The following is a 21,572-nucleotide window of genomic DNA, read 5'->3' on the forward strand; positions in this document are numbered from 1 at the left end:
CTAAACAAAATTTAAAAACATTTGTAAAAAGCTCTGAATTAAACGTACTTAAATTATTTTTTGTCATTAATTTATTTTATTCCACTAGACATTTTTTAGTAATCAGATCCATATAGCCACAATAAATTTATTTACTTCATTGTTTGCAGTTTTTTTTATATTTTTAGATTACATCTACAACAATTTGATCATCTTTTCCTGTGTCTGTGTTCAGAACGTGCGGCATTTGGTTTCGAAGATTTCTCCTTGTATCTTGAATCGTCTGTGAATAAAAATCAGTAAATGTCTGTCTGATTGTATTGTCAAACACAAGGTACTGACAAGATGTATTCATTTATATCATTATGAAAACAGTGAGATATTGTAATTTATAGACAAAGTTTCACTTAATTCAATTCATATTATTACGAGTATAACGAAATTGTTACAGCAGGTACCTAGCTGAATATGCAATATTACAAAGTTATAAGTTAGTGATTACTGTCGAAATTTAAATACTGAAAAAAAACATTTATTCCTTATTTCTTCACTATACCCGTTTAGTGAAACTATGGAGTATTTAAAGCTTTAAAGTATTAAAAAATTTATAAAACGTATTTTTACTGACCGCATTCAGGATTACAGTGTAAAATTATGACGGCCCTGGTGGTATAGCGGTTACATCAATGGTCGCGGGTTCGATTCCACGCACGGTACATTGTTGGAGTAGTATGATTATTTGTTTCGATCTGGGTGTTTTCTAGGTATATACTTAATATATTTATAAAAAAACGTATTTAAGTTTTTGCGTCAGTTGACTAGCACCCATAACACAAGCTTTGCTTAGCTTGGGACTAGATGGCGCTGTGTATTGTTCTAACGAAGTAAGTGTATGTATGTCGGTGTATTGTGTGAGTTGAGTATGTGTTTGTGCATGATATTTGATTTCAATTATAATTAATTTATTTAGGATCTCACCTCGATCTCTATCTTTGTGTCGATGTCTCCTTTCTCTATCTCTGTCACGGGAGCCTCTGGAATCCGGCGAAGACCTACGTCGTGGCAACGGCCGAGCGCCCTCGCCAGTCCACCACCACGCCGGCGGCGCGGACGCTCGAGGTCTCAATGGTGAACCGCCATTGCCATAACCCCCATGCATAGGTGCCATCTAAAAATATACATATAACCTCTTATTTATTAACCTATATTATTTATTCCTATTTCTATTATTTCTAACTTTCTGGAGAATGTAGTAATGGCTTTAAATCATGAATGAACTAAGGCCAAATACATTTAGACAAACCTATAAAAATTGTAAAACTAAGGCTTGATCTTTATTGTAAAAATTTAAAAAAAATGTAGTTGTATATTATTGCTGCATTGCATGGGTATTTCGATTAATTTACACAAAATTATAATTATATTATATACATTTTTTTTATAAAAATAAGATTTCTACATATTATGTTATCTGTGATTTCTACTACATATATTCTTACGTGTTAAGTTTATCATCTACGTACCACGTGCATAATAATACTAATTTATGCTCAAAGAGTTATTAAAATACATTTACCGGCGGATAACTTGGTGGGAGATGATAGGGACCAGGAGCCACCATACCTTCACCCTCAGCGCATACAAGCGGGGCTGCAGGCATACGTGTCGGACTTTCGGGTGTTACCAACTAAAAAAATATAATGTTTAGGGATACTATAGTAGTTGTAACCAACCCTCAGCCTATACCTGACCTCGAGCGTCCACCTTTTCAAGGCTGTATCTCCGAAACTATTAGTCAGATCAACTTGAAAATTTAGGACAATATTCTAGAGATGTTATAGAATTTAATAAGACAAAAAAAAATTTTTCGATTTTTTGAAACCGTGAAACCCATGTAACCCCTTAATAACGCTTTGTGTGTGTGAGTGAACCTACCGCTTCCTGCGCGAGCATTAAGTATATATACAATTACATATTAAAAATCAGTTAGTGTGAAGGTAGTAACTTTCCGCTTAGTATACTCTTTATTTATTACATCTATGGCAACTGTACGTTTTCAACCTTATTCTACATATAAATATATTTTTTCTACATGTAAAATACTATGTGACCGTGGCAACTTCTGCGTCACGTTTTCCCGTTATGCAACATATTCCATTCCTGCTTTGCTCCTATTTGTACATATTATATAGCTTATAGAGTTCCTTGAAAATGGGTTAACCAACATCAGTTCAGTAGATACAAATTCACAACTTTTACCTCTTTTTAATATTGTTAAAGAAAAAAGTCAGCTATTCCATCACGCTGGTAAGCATGGGTTCGCTGCAAAAACAATAATATTTGTACAATCAACTTAGCATAGCATATAGCATGTATAAATGTCTAAAGATTAACCTGTTGTTTAAGACTGTTGAAGTCTGTGCTCATCTCGCGGTAGCGTTGCAAGCACTCTTGCCACATGCCAGCCATTTCAGCCATTTCTGAGCGTTGTTTGTTTATCTCTTCCTGGAATCATATTTTTTTCTTGATGACTAATTTGTGATTCCTTTTGTACAAACGGTAAAGGCTGGTGGGGTACTAAGGATGGGGATACAATTAAGGTAATTAGCCAGTAGCAGCCAATTCATAAGTAATTACGCACGACAATTTCGAGGTGAACTGCTTGGAAATCGAGCTGACTCGATGCATTGCTAGCAAGAGATGGTAATAAAGTTGATACAGTCAGTATTACCCAGTACATTGTTAAAGTTCACGACTTCATTCAAAATTCTAAAGATAAAGATAAAGTTTTCTCTCTTTATAGATAGATAAATAAATCGGCTATTTGGTTGTTACGCATAGCTATAGTATTCTAGATATGGAACAATATATAGTACGATATAAGATGAATCGGGCGAGTCAGTAGTAAACATTTCCTAGATGATAGATCTAAAACTGGTTAAGTGGAAATAATCAACACCATAAGTCGAGCGTCAGTATCTCCGACGTCCCGCGCCACTGTCTCGTAGCGCCTCATACATTCCCTCCATAACCGCAGTTGGGCCGCAGCGGATTCTTGAACGTTCGCTGCAGAGTCCTATGTAGACATAAAAAATAATGTCATTTTATGAATTGAAAATACCATCTAGGTACTATTAGTGTATAAAACTGATAACCACTGGCGGTCGAGTTAAAAGTAAGATATTTGTATTCAAAAGCAGCTAAATTATTCAAAATATAATCCATGTAGAAACATGGTAGTAAGTATTGGATACTTAAATATTTGGCAAATTATTGTGTCTAACATTTCAAATTATACTTCAGTCAATTATTTAACTGTACCTGAACAGCTTTATCTGAACTCTGAGTTTGTGATGATATTCCTTTAAAACATCGCATTAATTCTTTCCACAATTTCATCATTTTGTCCATTGCCTCACGTTGTTCCGATATCTCCTGCTATAAATAACATACATTTTGATTTCAATGAACCTTCATTCGTAATGTATATTATACTTTACACTTATATTCTAATTTTATAGAATTAGAATAATAAAAATTAAACATCTCCCACTTAATCTTTGTATGAGATAACATACTCACTTTGACCACCCGCAAATAATTACTTCGACCGCTGACAGTGCTAGTCTCACCATCAGCAACGCTTAATCCAGAGTCTCTTTCACGTTCAAAATATCTGTCTCGATCCCTGTAGTCTTCGTCTCTTGATGCGATCGAATTTCTTTCAAACTTATCCGTATGATGCCTTGAACGCTTCTCTTTATTCGACGCATTGAAACGGTCACGATCTAAATATCTATGATCAAAATATTTGTCCCTTTCATCATTTCTTTTATCCCTTTGATCATCATAACGTTTTTCTTTATTCGCTTCACTCCTTGTGGTTCTTCGATAATACTTATCATCGTCCCTATAAACTTCTCTTGGAATGTCAAAACTTCTGCTTGTTTTCTGCTCAAAATACTTTCTTTTATCATCGTCATAATATCTCGATCCATGAGGATTCCGCTCGTAATCCCTATAATCTCTATGCTCATTGGGAAGATATCTATAAGGTTGCTGTGCGCAACTTCGAATAGGAGCCGTATTAGATGGATATTCATGATATCGATCATCTACCACATTATGATCAGCTGATGTGTTCAAATCTAATTTACTAGGGAAATGAGAAACTTTATCGTGAGGAGAACAACATGCACATTTATCTTGCATCACATTCCTATTCAGCAGAGGATTAGTGGGTACTTTATCGTTACCACGAAGTGTTTCTCGAATATTCTCTTGACTTCTCATTTTTGACACATTTTCTCTGGACGGGTCTCGACTATGTAATTTTTTTGGCCGGTTTTCGACATGGCAAGTGTCCCGTTTCGACATAACTTCACATTGCAATGACTTATGGCTTTGCGAGCGTGGCTGAAATGATGACTTGTCTCAATTTAAAAAAGTCAATTAAACTTATTGGTATCTGGTTAAATACTTACTACATAGGGAGAGCAGTGTTTTGTTTTCTCGTTCAACTGTGCACATATTTTTGCAAACGTTTCAAATAAAGCAACTTGATCGACTGTAGAAGCTGCCGACGTCATTTTGGACGACCTGAATAATTCGAATTCTTTATTATAATATGCATCAACCTGCACCTACATACGATTTTATTAACAATTATATTATTTTTATGAATGATAGAATATATCGCGCTTATTTTTTTTTAAACAGATGTCGATATTGTTGTAGATATATTGAGTCATAGATAATACTTCTCGGGGTCTCTCGGTGGGACATCCTCTCGTCGACGATGATGGTGACGGTGCCGCCGTGCACTTGACGCTTCTCTGTCACCGTTGGTGCGGTAATCGTCATATTGTCGCCGCGAATGTCGCTGTCTGCCATGACAACCAATATAAAAAGCTTCAAACGTCATTTACTGTCTAATATTAAAATAGGTAAGTGTTAAAGAACATTTCACTTTTCACTTTTTCCATGAAAACATGTTATGATTTGACAACCGTGGCACCCGTCGGAATAGCAACGTATGGGTATGCGTTACCATTCCAGAGAGTTGAAGTATCATGCTTCCGTACCCTGCAATTTCACTACCACACCTTTGAAACGAAATATAAATTATTAAATTTATATTTCGCTTAAATAGGTCAGACATAAAAAAAATCTTCTATATTAATAGAAATATTTAAAAAAATCATTGACATAGTATCCTTTCAAACTATATAAAAGCTATCTGAACCCAATAGTGTAGATCTTAATCTTGTATTAATCACAAAATATCAAGAATTATACTACTCTAGAATATCTACCATGGTTATAATATACAATATATTTTTTACACGGTCCCTTCTAGAAACCATAGTAGTCAATATCGTTGACTTCACCACCTTTGACTAACTGACCTTCACTGGTACCCCGCCAGGGTTTCGTTATATCTACCTACCGTTAGCATAGGCAGGTACACCATTTCATATTCATCCATCAAAGACGTATGGTGTTATACTAGATTATATAACTCATAATAAATACTCGTACATACAATGTTTTAAAATCTACTGCAACAGAAGTTGTCTTACTTTCTTTTATCCCTCTTAATTGCTTCTTCAAGGAAAGCGTAGATGAATGAATCTTGATCTTGAGGAATATTTTCTAAGCCGACATCTGCTTCCTGAATAAAAATTATTATGCGTACTTGACTTAGTAATAAGAACTACGAAAGCAATTCTTAATATTATTGTAATTAGATGGAAAAAGTAAGTACGACTACTGAAATACCTGTAATGGTGTTACTGATCGAGGGGTAGACACCAGTCCAGCTTTCAGTGCTAGAGATATACCGTCTCTTCTGCAAAGATAAAATAATCGATGACGTACCTACATCGTTACCTCAGCCCATAATCTATACTCAGATATTTTGCGGACGAACAGACAAACACGTATCTTTATAGTTCCATTATAACTTTTTGATGCAAATATCTAACAGCTCATAAAACATACAGGCAGTAGGTACACAACGTATAACATAATTAATTAAAAGCTGTTCATATTACTCATTCGGAACCCCTGTCACACAAGTTATTAGACATAGAAGACAGATTACCTAAAAAAAACAGAATTCTTTCAATAACTATTCTTCCCATCGTCACTAACTCATACAGATAATGAATTTTAATTTTGTTCCATTGTACCACAGATAAGATAATATTACAATTGTATTGTTGATTGGACGTACGTAGGTCGCCGATGACGGCGTGGAGATCTTGAGGGTCGGTGACCATCTCTGGGCAAATGTGACTTTCGATGACCCTCACATGGCGAACGGGATACCGACGGACTGCTCTCTCTGTCTCTGTATTCATTAGTCATTAAGCTACCACGTTATTATAATACCCCATACTGGATAATTTGTGTGGTTAATCCGTTAGCAGGGGCGAACTAAGGCCTAGGCAACCTAGCCACGTTCCTAGGCTCAATAATCTTTAAACCTACTAAACGAATGTCATGATTGATAAATAGACCGGGATTACAATGTTGCCAAGGGCCCCCTTTAGCCTTAGTTGCCCGTTACCAAAATATATTTCCTTACATTTCATGCTCAGGGTGTTGTAAGAGCTAAAGTTTTTTAAATATATAAATGTGAAATGTTGCATCCTCCTTTATTAAAAAATTCTCTAGAATTTTAAAGATAGTATCCGGAACAGGCTGGAAATGGACCTAAAGTACACTGCTAGTACCGACACCACTATTAAATTAATAGACCAATGCGATAGAGGAAAGTTGAAACAACAAACTTACAGCCAGCTGGGTTGGTTAGCGGGATATCAGCAGGCTAATTTCATGTATAATAAGTCTACAAGAACATTTTGGTAGTATCTATGCATAAACTAAAACTATTATACAAGTAGATTGGTAAACTTTAATAACAATTACCTTTTAACAGTGTGTGATTCTTTTGACACATCTATTGTATGTGCTGTCGGGACATCTTGTAAACTGGCCTTTGCAGACGACAATATTCGGCAGACATTACCTTGACATACCTGTTTCAAGTTATTAAATTATATGTTGTTGTAGATAAATATTTTAATATTAGCGACCTGCCCTTTCTTGGCACAGAATACCATATTTTCTGAGGTAAAATGACACCTACATTTTATGTTACCTCTAGCGAAAATTGCATTAAATTTATATTTTATAAAACTATAACGGCAAACAAAATACCATCTGATGCTATTTTTTTTTAATTTGGGATTTTGGGTTATAGTCAGGTGCTAAGACCTGTAACTGATGCTAAGTGGAAACCGTTGTCTATATACACATTATACACGGACGTTACGACTACAACGACGGTTTCACGAAGATCAGCTAGATACATCATGTAACGAGACGGATCTAATATTCCTGATACGTGGCCATTCAGAAGTACTAAAATGTATGCCTCCTTATGTTGTAATTTCATGCAGTAATTAATTGTGCTTGATGCGTGTACACACATACAAGCAAACAGAAAAATATCCAAAATTCTGTTGCTCTGGTAAAAACCGTTCCATAGTAGTATTTTGTTAATATCTATATTATACAAATATTGGTTACATCAGCATTTCATTATTATAACACCTACTTCTTGGTAAGAATAAATAAAACAACAGCATTTTCGTAATCACCATAACCTTGTTATAAATTGTAAACTACAGTGTAATTAAATACACGACGGTCTTATAGAAACTACAATTCATCAGAAAAAATCGAGTACAAAAGTAATAATTCTATTGATTGCCAAATGAATTATATAAATCAGATTAGTATGTGATTAAAATTAAATATGATAGACATGCCATAAGGTTTTATGTTACCTACACTGACTAATACTATCTAATACAGCTCCTCCTAATAATTGGTACCAGGAGTGTAGCAAAATCATGTACAACACTCCACCCCCCGCAATGTTTCCTTACCACCCGGCAATCACGCTCATCGTATAGTGACTACGACGGTGTACCCATCTTCAGGAGTGCACTGACAATACTCTGTCACCGCAGACAAAGTCACAGACAAGGTGCAACTTATATTTAAAAGGCCCATTGATAACGAACAGAACTTTTTGATAAAAGCTACTAAGCAAACATTCATGTTTGCTAGAAAGAGAAAAAAAAACATCCGTCGTTAAATTTTTCTACACAGGCGCCAATACTGATGTCTTTTATAACAGCATTTTTCTTCATCTACATACATCTACGTCATACAGCTGTTGTGCACAATAAGTTCAATTAGTCTATGATTAAAATAGGTACGGATTAACAATAATATACTTGCGCTATATTTGCGCGATATGGTAAATAGATTATTAACACAAGGAACATGGGATGTGTTTTTAATTCTAAATTTCAAGTATGCAGTCTTCAAATAATAATGAAGTGACTGCAGTATTCAGATTAATCATGTAAAAAAACTAGGTGTACGACTTAACATTATTTACGATGTGTAGGTAGTTATGTACACAATACTTACGGTGATGGAATCATCCGTCACTAACGAATTTTCATCATCCACCCCATTCTTCTTTCTCGTTCGTTTACGTTTCGATGCGTCAAATACTTTGAATAATTTTTTACTATCGCTCGACTGACATTCCATCGAATATCGTTAAAAGGATCACGCTGCATTAGATCAATAACATGAATCGAATATACCTTTTGTTGAGTTAAATTATAATATGGCTACCATATAAACAAATTTTTAAAATAAGGCAAAAATAAATTTAAACAAATGTGTTAACCAAAATTTTACTATACATAAAAGGTGACAATTCTATGATGATAAATAGTTGAAAAAAGAATAATCATAGTTGTCAGATTTATCAATTGCCAGTGCACAAGAAAATTAATATATAAATGGACATGATCCTTCTATATCCATGCCTGATCATTTAGGATGTGTAGAGAGCATGAGATTATTTTTATTAGTATATGCAAAAAAGCATTGCTTTTCTAATGGTAGTAAAATCAATGACATACTGCGTGTTACATAAATTATAGTATACTCAATCAACTGTTGCACATACGTCACTATCCTTTGGCATAGGTTCTTCGTACGTGAAGAAATCTTACTTTATTATAACGCTTTAATTTGATAGAAACCCACCAACATTTGCTTATTGTCATTTAATATTGAAGACCAATTTCTTAGTATTCCATGCATTCATCGTGCTGTTGCCGGGTCCATAGCAGAGTATACTTCGAGTGGTTCCCGGGACTTGTGTATCGGGTGTGGGCTTAATGGGCCCCTTTGCCAACGTACGTCTACACTCACCTTTACCGCTCGTGTTTCTCTCCCCACCCAGCCAAATCTGGCAGGAGCCTGCTAGTAAGGTTTTAAATAGTGATTTCGCTGGTATACTTATCGTTAATTTAAGCACGTAGCCAATTAGTTTCATATATATAACGTATACGTAATATCGACTATCTGATATTCATGTAGATTTATGACAAAGCAAGGAATCAAGAATATAAGACAAAATAATGATCTTTTTTATGTATACGTAATAAGAACTATTAATAAGCCGACGGCCCACCGAATGGTAAGTGGTAACCGTCGACTATATAAATGAACAGCAGTACATCGTGTGACGCCCATGTGATATCACTTATGCTTTGTCATTCTGAAGGAGTAAGATGTTATGCTTCTCATCCTGTAAATTCACTGCCTTTTCTCACCTTCAACCGACACACTGCTACTAAAAATAAATGCTTCGCGACTGAATTAGGTAGACAAGGCACCCACATAGAGGAAATGAGATAGCAATGCACTGAAGTACCAAGTCAGATAGACCTGTACGCGGTTCCTCCTGGATAAATTCCTGGTGAATTTGATACGATGAGCTAACTGACCTGACCTCATCTTATCATCCACCTCTAGTGCTCTGCCAGCGTGAACCGTTAGCCCTCGTGGGTGAACCATTGCATTATCATCCATTAAAAAAGGTACACAAGCAGAGGCCTAGTGAAGTACCTCGAATACTATGCAATCATGCATCATAAATATAATTTTGTTTCTATTGCCACATTACTACCATTTTTATATTGCATGCATTACTTATGGTCCTATCTTACAAACCATTATATTATTGCAATTGTCACTATGTCAACTAAACGTTACAAAGTTAATAAACAGCGTAACTATAAACATTCAAGCATTTAACCGGTAATGGTTTGTGGCAATCATGTGTGTTATTTTTCCTGTCAATTATTTGTAGGCAATGTGAATTCGAAATCAAGGTACAGAAAATTATAAAATGCCAATTCATAAAATAAATAAATAAAATTCAGATTCAATTTCAATATATTATAGATTATTGTAATAATTCACATTAAACTTAATTAAAACTTATAGCCCACGTAAGCTCCTCACATTCTCCACTACGAATTCTCTTATAGACAAAGGCGCTAAAGGTACTCGGTATAAAATCTCCATCATAAAACCAATAAACAGATTCAAGTCCCATTTTATTATAAAAATCAAAATTACGAGTTATAATACATCTTTCTTCAATCGAACAATAGAAATCGATTATACCACATTGACATTCTTGTAAATAAATCATTATGGACCATAAATAACAAAATCGAATCGTACAGCCTAACACTTCAGACACCGCTATAATAACCTCGGAGTCACGAACAGTCAAACGGGAACATAGCGCCGCGTCCGGGGCGCGCCGTAACACTATATGTACACGTACCGACAGGTATACTCTCAGTCTCATCGCACGCCGCGCACTCACAGTCAGTCTACTGGTCGTCGCGCGGCTCGTCGCGCTGCTGGCTGCACTGGTAGAGCACGTCGGCCAGCTCGTGCGCCACCTTCTGGTCCAGGATCTGTGACATGACCAGCGAGAGCAGCCGCCGCTCGTGCCGCCGGATCAACGGCCGATTCTCCGGGTGGTCGGCGAGCCGCAGCAGCGTAGCGGCGGCGCGGCGCAGCATGTCCAGCGAGGTGCCCATCGCGTCCGGGTTGTCGCGCAGCGCCGCCACGCCGTGGTGGTTGGCCACGCCCAGCGCCGTGTGCTCGGCGCGCTCGATGAACGCCACCAGCTGCGCCACGGCCGGCGCGTGCAGCGCCACCTCGCGCGCCGCCGCGCCGCCCGCGCCCGCCAGGTAGTGCAGCAGGTTCACCGCGAACTCGCGCACCACCGGCCGCTCGGGCCGGCACAGGTCGCGCGCCAGCCCCGCGCACAGCGCCGCGATGCGTCCGCGCGGCGGCGTCGCCAGCACCAAGTCCACGTTCGCGTCCGTCACGCACAGCTTGCACAGGGCCTCCAACGCGAGCCGGCGCGGCGACAGCGGCGAGCCGGCGGCGGCCGCGGGGGGCGCGTCGCCCGCCACCGCCGCCGGACACACGCTCCAGTGCAGCAGCCCGTCCAGCAGCGGCCTCGCCACCGCCTCCGGCTGGCCGGCCAGCTCCACGCCGCCGGCGATGTTCGCGCAGCACACGAGCGCGTCCTCCCGCAGCTGCGCGAGCGCGTCCCACCACCACTCGGCGCCGCCGCGCAAGCTCGAGCAGCACGCGTCCGCGTCCGTCTCGTCGCGCGCCGCCCGCTCGTACGCGCGCGCCCGCGTCGCTCGCGGCGCATGCTCGTGGTGCAGTAGCAGCAGCTTGCCGGCGAGGGCGAGGAAGGCGCCCGACCGCGAGAACTCCACTTCGTTGCCCGGCACGAACGTCAATCCGCGGAGAATGTTCGATAGCGCTATGCAGCGCTTCGCGAGCGAGTCTCGCGTCTCGTTCACTAAATTCAAACTGGGTTCATCGCGCGTGTAGCACTCGTCTTCGTAGTCCTCGAGGCGGCGTCGCTTGAGGACGCCCGCCGGGTCGCGCACTAGAAGGTTAGGCCGCCGCTCCGGTTCTAATTCCATGGGCTCCGCTTCGAGGTTATCGCGGTCGCCGTCGGGCGTAGCCGCGGTGGCGTCGGCGGGTGTGCCCTGCGCTTCTACGGGGCCGTTGCCGGGATGTTCTGTCGCGTCCGCTTCGTCCGGTTCGGGCTTAAGGCGCGGCGAGTCGGCCGGCGCGGAGGAGGGCGGCGGGGGCGGCGAGGCGGGCGGGGAGGGCCGCCGCTCGCCGGGCATGACGCGCACGAAGGGCAAGTGCACGAACTCGCCGCGGAAGCACGGCATGACGTGCGTGGCGGCGGTGGCGTCGCCTGCGATCTGCCACGGCTCGAGCACGTCGTCATGGTCGTTGTCACCGTCCGAGTCCTCCTCGTCGGGCGCGAACAGCTCGTCGTCGTAGCGGTAGGTAACTGGCTGCCGGCGCCGGGTCTCCATCGTGTAGTTCTCGCCGGCGAGCACTTTCACTCTGTCCGTCTGCTGGATGGGTTCCGTTTTCCGGCGGACCTTAGGGACGGGTTCTGGACTCGTGGGCGGTGCATACCACGGCTCTTCTTCCGTCATTGGTGAATCGAATACGTCACTGATACTTTTATGGAAGTGCTCTAGAAGTAAGTCAAGAAGACCGGGCATGTGCTGTAGCCCAAAATAACCTATACAATTGTCGTCGAATAGTAATATATTTAGTATGTCTAATGCCCAACAGGTTTCGGCGAGAAGACCCGACTTGAGCGCCATCATGATACGCCACGCGTCGACTGGCGCGACATCTGCTTTCGTTAATCTCCGCCGCTTTTCTCCTGTAGGCATGGTCGCCTCTACACATTCGGGTGGAAAAGTCAACTCTCGTTTTATCTGACCTAGTCCTGGACCAGAACCCTGTAAATTAAAGAAATATTTCTATTATAATACTGTCAAAAATTATGTGAGCTATTGAAATTATTCCTTATATAATTTAAAGGTAGATTGCAGAATGATATCGAAGTCGAGAGTACCATAATAGTTACGAAAAAAAAATATATATTATTATTCAAGGCAGGTACAATGTGTTAAATAAAATTGTTTAATATCGATAAATGAGTGCTAACAATATCATATTTTTTTAATAATCTAAAAGCAGGATAAATATCATGTACGATAATGTAAATGGGTACTCACTGCAGACGGTGCGACCGAAGAGGGGTAGGGCTCCTGCGTCGGCGGTCGAGGGGCGCCGCCCCACGCCGGCCCGCCCGCTGTCTGTAACCACCATCACGAAACATTTAGACAAATGCTACTAACCTAACCGAAGTAGACTTTGTAAAAAAGTTGTCTGCTCGTTTTCATCTATGATATGATAGTGATATTATAAGATGTTATTCCTCTTAGAGGAATAACATTTTAATACATCAATCGGAATGGGAATGCATTAGTATCACGGACGTCACATTATAATATTATATCCGTGAGCGGGTAAATTTATTTGTCATACTATAATATTACATAAAAAATGATGATTGATTTGACATTATTATACATTAGGTCTTAGGTCAAGACTTCCTGTATATTTAGTACATAGTCCTTACATAGCCAGTATACGTTAGAGTATCCAACAAGTAAGAATCAAAATACACAAGTACCAACCCTACTTTGTGAGCGTTTTCTCTCACCAACGATCTCGTCATCACAATTATAAGATATATATGTATAAAAAAGTAATAATTTTATTATGCCATATATAGTTACTAAACTTATAACAGGACATTTAATAATTATAATTCGGAATACGTGCGTACCTGCGGCTGATAGGGCGGCCAGGCGGGCGGCGGCTGCGAGGCGGGCGGCGGGCGCCAGGGGCCCGCGGCCTGCGGGGAGGGCGGCTGCGGCGCGCGGGGGAACGCGCCGCCCCACGCGCCGCCGAACCGCGCGCCCGCGCCCGCGCCCGCCGCCGCGCCCGCGCCCACGCCCGCGCCCGCCGGGCTGCCCGCGCCCGGGCCCGGGCCCGCGCCCGCGCCCGCGAACCCGCCCTCCGCCTTCGCGAAGTCGGGGTGCCGCCGCGGAGCGCCCGCGCCCGCTCCCGCGCCCACGCCCACGCCCGCGCCCAGCGGCTTGCCCCCACCGTACTGCGGATGCGGACACCCTCACCATTATTACATCTCGCACGCCTCGGTGCATTACTGTGGACTCGCTGGCTTCGTGCAACTAGAGAATATGCTATGCCATGTAAAGATATGCAGTACCGATCATTTATGTGCCAATAGGGGCAGTGTCGTAATTGAAATATTTTATAACTACTATATTAATTATCAGGGTTATTTTCGGTTCCCCCAGTATAGTATATAGATATAGTAGTATAGAACATAACAGGTTAAAGAAAGTGATCTTACGACTGCATATATTTTGCTCCCATCTATATCTAAGACTGAAATACTAACTACTAGTAGTTCAACCTTAAATGAAGATTAAATTTTTAAATCAAAAACTATATTATTATGAAATACACATCGAATTCCAGCGAGTCCATATCATAATAAAGCAATTATAAATAGTAGTGTTACACTGACCGTGCACCCAAAATAGCTTAATGATTACGTCGGTCGAATGGACTTTAAATAAATGCAATTAAAACTTAGTAGTATTCATCTAATAAAGTGCATTCAATCGAATATTACCGCCATATAAAAAGCTACGGTACCATTTAACTTACGAGCTAAGCTTACAATGATCGTTGTGAAAGCATGCACATGATATTGAGTGACCGTAATAATGTTTACATAATAAAGCCACCACCACACACTCTATACCTTTACTTCCATGTTTTGATTATTTGTTAAATTTTGAATAAGCCAACGAACGATAATCGAGTTGATAACTCACGTCACCGCCGTATCACATGACCGGCGACGCGACACCGTGAAGCCAATTAATCACACCGCAAGCCAATAATTTAGTTAAACGAAAAACAGAAGAAAAATTAACAGTGACAGCTCAAAATTTTGATTAAGCGAGTGGTATTATCGAAAATATAATTAAATGAAGCCAAAACCACGGATGATATTGTACCCCTTAAATCGATTGTCGTATGTGTACCTTATATACCTATTTATAAGAGTCAATTTAACAAAAACTTAAAACTAAATCATATCGACTGTGATGTTAAAAAAATGAGAAAACTATTAGAACACCAAATCAATAAACTTATTACCTACAAAAATATTTTTTTGCACCACTACCATTTTTTTTTTTTCAAATATTATCACTAGGTGTGCTTAAATGTTATTATTACTCGTTAGCTCATCATACTACTGTAATACAAATATAACGTACATTACAGACATAGATTTAAATAGACGTCGCAATCATTCCCTTTATGTTTGTTCCAAGTGATTACAAAAGAACATATTTATATTTATATATATATAATATTATTTTAGAAAGAAATTAATATTATTTTTAGATACTTGCCAACGTTATCTAAACAGCATTACGAGTAACATTCTCAGAAATGTCTAGTTTTCTTTCATTTCCCAACAGGTCGAAAGACAGGTAATTAACAAAAATAATATAAAACGCAAATTTTACACCGTTTGAGGATTCTGCGAGGTCTATCTCAATCCGTGTACGCGTATTACATTAATCAGAGACTCTTATAAACAGTAACACAACATAAATTGTAACATGTCGCGACAAGTTGGTGTGGTACGGTACGGCAATCGAGTCAGGGGCCGCAAACGTGTCTAGGTCCGTGCGGGTGAGTATGGACCGTATCGCCAATCGATGGGGAAGCGGTGTTGAGTGCGTGGTACAAACGGGGCGTCCGTACGTAGGGTCTGGGGTTGGAGGGCAGCGGCGCGATGAGCTGCCGCGCGAGCTGCGAGCTCATTAGGTTACCGACCGACTGCGCCTGCGCGCCGCCCGACATCTACACACCACCAAACAGACACGGCTCCGTCACACGTCACACCACACGACACACTCCTACGCACTCTACCGCCTACTGCCACAGGCGTCTCCACTACTGATCATTAAACTACTTGACTCGGTAAAATCCCACTGTCAGGCAAGGGGCTGTCCCCTTTCAGATTGTATTACCATGCTGGTTATATAACTTTGAAAATTTTTCTTAACTTTTACTGGTGTATTCTAATTTTATACGAAATTCCCCTAGTCGTCTTGTAGAATGTCTTGTAAAATTCAAGGATATATAGACATTTGCCTAAATAATTATCAAAATCAGATAGATTTTAAATATCGATGTCATGGCATAAATGCTAGGAGTATCTAATTTATTTTATAGTATATAAACTGATTACAATCATGCAGTATATGTATTATTTTATTCAAAAGCCATTCACATAGTAGGTAACTAGCATAAACATTTTCATATAATTTCAATATAGCTCTGGATCTAACTACAAGTCATGGCACTTCAATACCTTTTATAACCATTGTTTATAAAGCACTAGAATACAATAAACATAACTGAATACAATTCCTAGAAGAATTTAGACTTTTGAAATATAAGTACAGTGTATCTGACTGTAAGCAATTTTACATTCACAATAATAGTAAATACTCCATACATGCTATTCATGCAGGACGTGGCACTATTAAGGCTACTACTGTAGTCATTCCATAGTATTATATAATCTTGGATAAAATATAAATTTATTTATTATTCTCTAGGTATTAATAGTACATTCCTAACAATATACCAATACTAAAATGTTCTGTCTAGAAAAATCTAAACAATACTCTTAGCGTACAAAAAAATATTTACGCTGTCAGTACGAACTCTTTGCACTGGCCGTATTACTTTTAATATTCACTGAAGTATTATATTACGTGCCAGCTTACTACTCGGATCGTGGGTATGATATTTAAACAAGCAGAACAATAGTTGCTCCTGTAAAAACTCATCTGACAGGCAAGTGTTACATACCTACTTCATAACAGACAAGTGAGCACAATCATACCGTATCCGAGCGAGTCGTTCTGATAACGTGTAGACTTAGTATAATGCGAGAGTTGAGATGCGAATGGCGTGCATACCTCGTGCGGCGGCTGGTGGGGCGCGTGGGGCGCGTGCTGCTGGTGCTGCTGGTGGGGCGCGTGCTGCTGGTGCGGCGAGATGGGCGGGTGCGGCGGGTGCGGCGCGTGCGGCGGGTGGGGCGCGTGGGGCGCGTGCGGCGCGTGCTGCGGGTGCGGCGCGTGCGGGTGCGGGCCGCGGTAGTAGTCCGGGTAGGGCTGCGCGGGCGGCGGCGTGCCGGCCGGCGCGGGGCCCCCGCCCGCGCCCGCGCCCGCGCCCGGCCCCGCGCGGTACCCGCCGCCGTACGTGCCGTACTGGTACTCGCCGCCGCCCCGGTACCCCCTGCGGATCACGCATCATTACGGTGATGAGATGAGAGCCTGCGCGAACTTGTGACGATCGACGACGTTTCCACCGACATAAGTGTCGTAAAACATAACTGTTACTTACATCAAATAGTAATCTTATGAATATTATAAACTCGAATATTTGTATGGATACGTTTGTTACTCTTTAACGCAAAAACTACTGAACGGATTTTGATGAAACTTTACAGTAATATAGATTATACATAACAGTAACAAATAGGCTACAAATTTCACGTAATAATGCCAACAAAGAAAGTTCTCGACATGTATTGGTTTATTTAATAATTATTAATTCCTTTAAATTCAGTGGCCATAAAGGAGTCTTTAGAAGTACTACTTGCACACATTAATGAATATAAACTTAAACTTACTACAATTACGTAAAATGTAAGCATTTATAAGTTTTCTTACCTGTCACCGTCGGGTCCATAAGGTGGATATACAGGCCTATTGGGTTGGTAAGGAGGACCATATTCGTACCCGTAACCTTGTTGGTAACCTGTAACACAATATACAATAATAAATATTGTATGTAATTATACAATAATTCACTAATCTACAATAAATAATATGCTTAAATGTGATGTTAAATTTAATTATTAAGTCATGCAGTGATTTAATGAATATGACAACAGTGCGAGCTATAATGAACACAGACAAAACAAGCGACAAAATGTAATTTACAACCGGTTATATATATTTCATGCAATCTAATAAATATCACCAGAAACAAAATAAACCTCATTTTTTGACTAGAGATTCGTGAGGTTAATAATTCAGACTGAATAATAAAAATGTGTACGATTCCGCTGTTAGGTTACAAAACCACTGACAATCCGGTTGAATTATTTTATAATTCTTATATTTGATAATCGACAGAGCGACGCAAAAACACAAGTGAAATTAAATATTAGCAGTATTTAAATTAAAAATGTACTAGAGTATACAGAATGCATTAGGACTTCTTCTTTCGTGTTAATAGCAACCTAAATATTAATTTATTAGGATTAAATGTACATACACTACAGTTGCTCCCGCTCAACATGACCAGTTTCTGATCATTGTGTGGAAAATCTTAATGTCTAGCCGTAAGTGGCCGAAGCCGAAACCGATGTTTATATTCGGACATTAGTACCGAGATGTGGATGTAATGAAATTAAATTTATTTGCTACAAAAATACGTTAAAAAGATGTAACATTCCGAATATTACATTTTCTATTTTAATTGCGGCGCTTCTTAATTTTAGTCCTGATGAATCCAAGTATACTTCATTCAAATAACGTTAATTCTTTTAACTTCACCGTGTATACAAATAAATGTTACTAGACTTCATAACCCCATACATATGAACGAATCTCAAGCCAATATGGTTTTGGAGCAGGTTTTATGAAAGGTTAAGTACCTGGGGGTCTCCTGGGCCCCGGCGGCTCGTCGAATGGGTTAGAGGCGGCGAGGTTGTCGCCACCCGGCCCGCCGCCTACAACCACACGACTTTATACCAACCGATCGCGACTACTACGCGGATTGTAGTCGGTGTTCATTTTGTATGTACACATTTTTATATATTTAACACCCAATTTCTAAATTTCATACAGTCATATATAAATAAAATATGAGTATACCACACAGTATGTTTTACTTTTCGATTAAATAGAATTAACACTTCGAAACATTTTTTTTCTGCATTGCTGCCAGATGTATTCGAAAATATAGGTAAAAAATCGCAGCTAAACAATCATTAGTCGCTTTCGAAATTGGTTGCAAATAAAATTCAGTGCCTGCCTTTCAAAATGGTGATTGTTAGTAAGTGAGAAGCAGGGTATCATTATCCGAACGATTTACTAGCAGTTTTCATTCGGAAGTTAGATAGTTAGTTTGAGACTGAAAAAATATATAAAACAAGCTGACCACACGTCATGTACGTAATCATAGATGATATAAAGACTGATCGAATAGAGCAGGTCCCTGAGAGTGATATACCAAGTACATTTATTCTAAAATATGAAGACAATAATAAGAAAAATCTTAACAAAAGTTACATCATTGCCATTTCTAAATCTCAACGTTTTCATATCACACGCAGGGTTTTATGATCTATTCTATCTAGTGTCAACGATACAGGAGCCTTAAAAGTACTCAATAGCAAATCAATATTAATTATACAGCTTTTAGTTTAAATTACAATATTCTACAAATTTATAATTATTACTAGTATTAAATATGAATAAGTAGTATTTCATGTACTTGATTGCCTAAAGATTGCATATTTGAATGAAATTTGGAAGACAACCCGCAAGCTTAAGAACGGTAATATTGATGTCCCATGATGATACTGATGAAATCACACTAACTAAATAACTAGTACTCATTAAAGATTCTTAAGACACATTGAATTAGTCTACAAGACATGAGAACTGTAAGTCAATAAATAAATTTATGCATATTACTTTCCTTTGATCTCCGATTAAAAGGCTCCTGTTACGTTGCATAGCCGAAGACTAACTTAACTAGCTCATTTACAGCATTATACTAATGCATCCCGTGCTATCTGCATTGTGCAGATACTACTTAAGACTCTATTAAGTACTTTATGAGTACTAAACTATACATTATGTAATATATTAATTAAGTTTTCTTATAAATAATATCAGACGTTAAGAGTGCCGCTATAATATTTTTTATCTATGACTAACAATTATCGACATATTTATAGCGATAATTCTTTTAGAGCCATAGGACACACCATACAGTATTGGTAGTAGCTGATTGAGGTGCTTTAACTGAATTTCCATGTTTGATGTATACTAAATGTATGGTACTAAACCGTCCAATAACAATAATTAAAACACGCTATTTCGAAACAAGCTGAGGGTAAAGTTATGAAAACTGCCACCTTAGACAAAGGCAAACTAATATAGCGCTAAGGATGAGAAAGACACGTTCTGCTCACATGTACATGTGACAAATGAATGTATAACTATGATAACGATTGATGAAATTAAACTTATGCGGAGTCAGTATAAACGATTAGTGATCACTCTGCTTAGCCTACTACTAATAGTTTGATAATATGGTCAAAATGATAGACTGTGGACCTCGCGAAGTGTGTGTGCTACGGCTCAAAATGCGTGTCTCATTGTTAGCATTGTACCACGTTAGGTTGACCTCCACGCAGTTCCCCTGGTAACTATCATGTTAAATTGCTAGTGAAATTACCAATTACAATGGGCTACCTGAACTGACCTCATACTCATCTTATCCATACTCCACTAGTGCCCCGCCAGCGTATACCGTTAGCCCAGGCGGGTGCACCATTCGATCATAAAAAGAGATGCGTGTGATGTCGTGTGGTGTGCAGTGCGCGGTGTGTAGTGGTGTACACAAACCTTGCGCCTGGTTGGGCTGCGGCGGGTACCCGGCGTACTGCGCGCCGTACCCGTCCAGGGGAGCTCCGCCGCCGGCGCCGGCCGCGCCCCCCACGCCGCCGGGGAATGTCTCTTGTGAATTTGACGACCCTACGTCCATACATACATAAGTTATACTTTGTTGTGACAACAAGAATATATATAGTACATAATCAACCAGTATAACATTAATTGTATAAAAATGTTTAAAATGTATTCTAACTTGTTGAAAACATTTAGTAACATACATAGAAAAAAAAATTGTTTTATGTATATTCCCATTCGTTGACAACACATTTTCGTCTCCAGACCTGTTGCCCTTGCCCCATCCAGTATACTATTACGTATTCTAAAATTATAACTAAAATTTAATAATTCTAGTTCGGTTGGAATGCGAAATTTCCAACAGATTTTCATAATTAATAAAAAATAATGTATATTTGAAATAAATAGAATCATTTATGCAAGTAACAATGCTTATACATACATTAAAATAATAAATATACACTGACCTGCACTGGAATTGCTATTGGACTTGCCACTTTTCTTCTTAGTGGAAGCTTCTACTTGGTGTATAATTGGCTGGGGATCAATGCCACCGCGATCAAAATGGCACTCATAAGCAAGTAAATTCTTCGTATAATGCTTGCGTAGAGTATACGCCGCCGACGAAGACGCGCCGATGCCCAGCAGCCCAGCTATGTCTTTCCAAGTCTTATTTTTCGTCACCTAAAATATATAAAAAAATTTTAGCTGCAGTTTAATTCCCAACTATGGGTAAACATACATACATATCAAAGCATAAGATATGCGAGTTATATATCAATTTATGAATATAACATATTATTTTGACATAACGAGTTGAGTAGACAGTGAACAATAATATAATATTTAACACAGCTTTTAGCAAACAAGTGAACACGAGGC

General features: G+C 39.6%; 2 protein-coding genes across 3 annotated transcripts in view; both read right to left on the reverse strand.

Annotated features, from left to right (window-relative positions):
- Positions 1-21: 21 nt before the first annotated feature.
- LOC131846385 (uncharacterized protein DDB_G0283697-like) lies at positions 22-8,789 on the reverse strand. 2 transcript variants are annotated; one of them, XM_059195662.1, is made up of 14 exons: positions 8,494-8,789; positions 6,916-7,025; positions 6,218-6,334; positions 5,761-5,830; positions 5,562-5,653; positions 4,740-4,865; positions 4,464-4,578; positions 3,562-4,395; positions 3,301-3,414; positions 2,939-3,055; positions 2,374-2,484; positions 1,556-1,666; positions 958-1,147; positions 22-262 (listed from the first exon to the last, which is right to left on the reverse strand). In XM_059195662.1, the coding sequence occupies exons 1-14, from the start codon at positions 8,617-8,619 to the stop codon at positions 189-191; spliced, it is 2,307 nt and encodes a 768-aa protein (XP_059051645.1). In that variant the 5' UTR covers positions 8,620-8,789; the 3' UTR covers positions 22-188. The 2 variants fall into 2 exon arrangements, with proteins under 2 accessions (XP_059051645.1, XP_059051644.1); XM_059195661.1 differs by having other exon boundaries at positions 23-262; positions 3,301-3,417.
- A 1,681-nt stretch (positions 8,790-10,470) lies between these two features.
- Positions 10,471-21,572, reverse strand: part of LOC131846633 (trithorax group protein osa) — a 102,412-nt gene continuing 91,310 nt past the window's right edge. The window contains exons 11-19 of the mRNA XM_059195986.1: positions 21,158-21,374; positions 20,628-20,756; positions 18,644-18,718; positions 17,652-17,739; positions 16,896-17,214; positions 15,667-15,765; positions 13,640-13,966; positions 13,023-13,103; positions 10,471-12,743 (exon numbers count right to left, since the gene is read on the reverse strand). Coding sequence (XP_059051969.1) covers positions 10,773-12,743; positions 13,023-13,103; positions 13,640-13,966; positions 15,667-15,765; positions 16,896-17,214; positions 17,652-17,739; positions 18,644-18,718; positions 20,628-20,756; positions 21,158-21,374 — 3,306 coding nt within the window. The 3' untranslated portion in view covers positions 10,471-10,772. The remainder of the gene's footprint in view (positions 12,744-13,022; positions 13,104-13,639; positions 13,967-15,666; positions 15,766-16,895; positions 17,215-17,651; positions 17,740-18,643; positions 18,719-20,627; positions 20,757-21,157; positions 21,375-21,572) is intronic.

Source organism: Achroia grisella, unplaced genomic scaffold, assembly GCF_030625045.1.
Source record: "Achroia grisella isolate CSIRO2021 unplaced genomic scaffold, CSIRO_AGI_Agris_v1 utg511, whole genome shotgun sequence".
NCBI classification, from domain to species: domain Eukaryota; kingdom Metazoa; phylum Arthropoda; class Insecta; order Lepidoptera; family Pyralidae; genus Achroia; species Achroia grisella.

Coding starts and splice junctions, on each gene's coding strand:
- LOC131846385 (XM_059195661.1), bottom strand. CDS start 8,619: ATGGAATGTCAGTCGAGCGATAGTAAAAAATTATTCAAAGTATTTGAC. Junction 5,831..6,217: donor CGCCGTCATCGGCGACCTAC/GTACGTCCAATC, acceptor TTATCTTTGCAG/AAGAGACGGTATATCTCTAG. Junction 263..957: donor ACACAAAGATAGAGATCGAG/GTGAGATCCTAA, acceptor TTTTATTCACAG/ACGATTCAAGATACAAGGAG.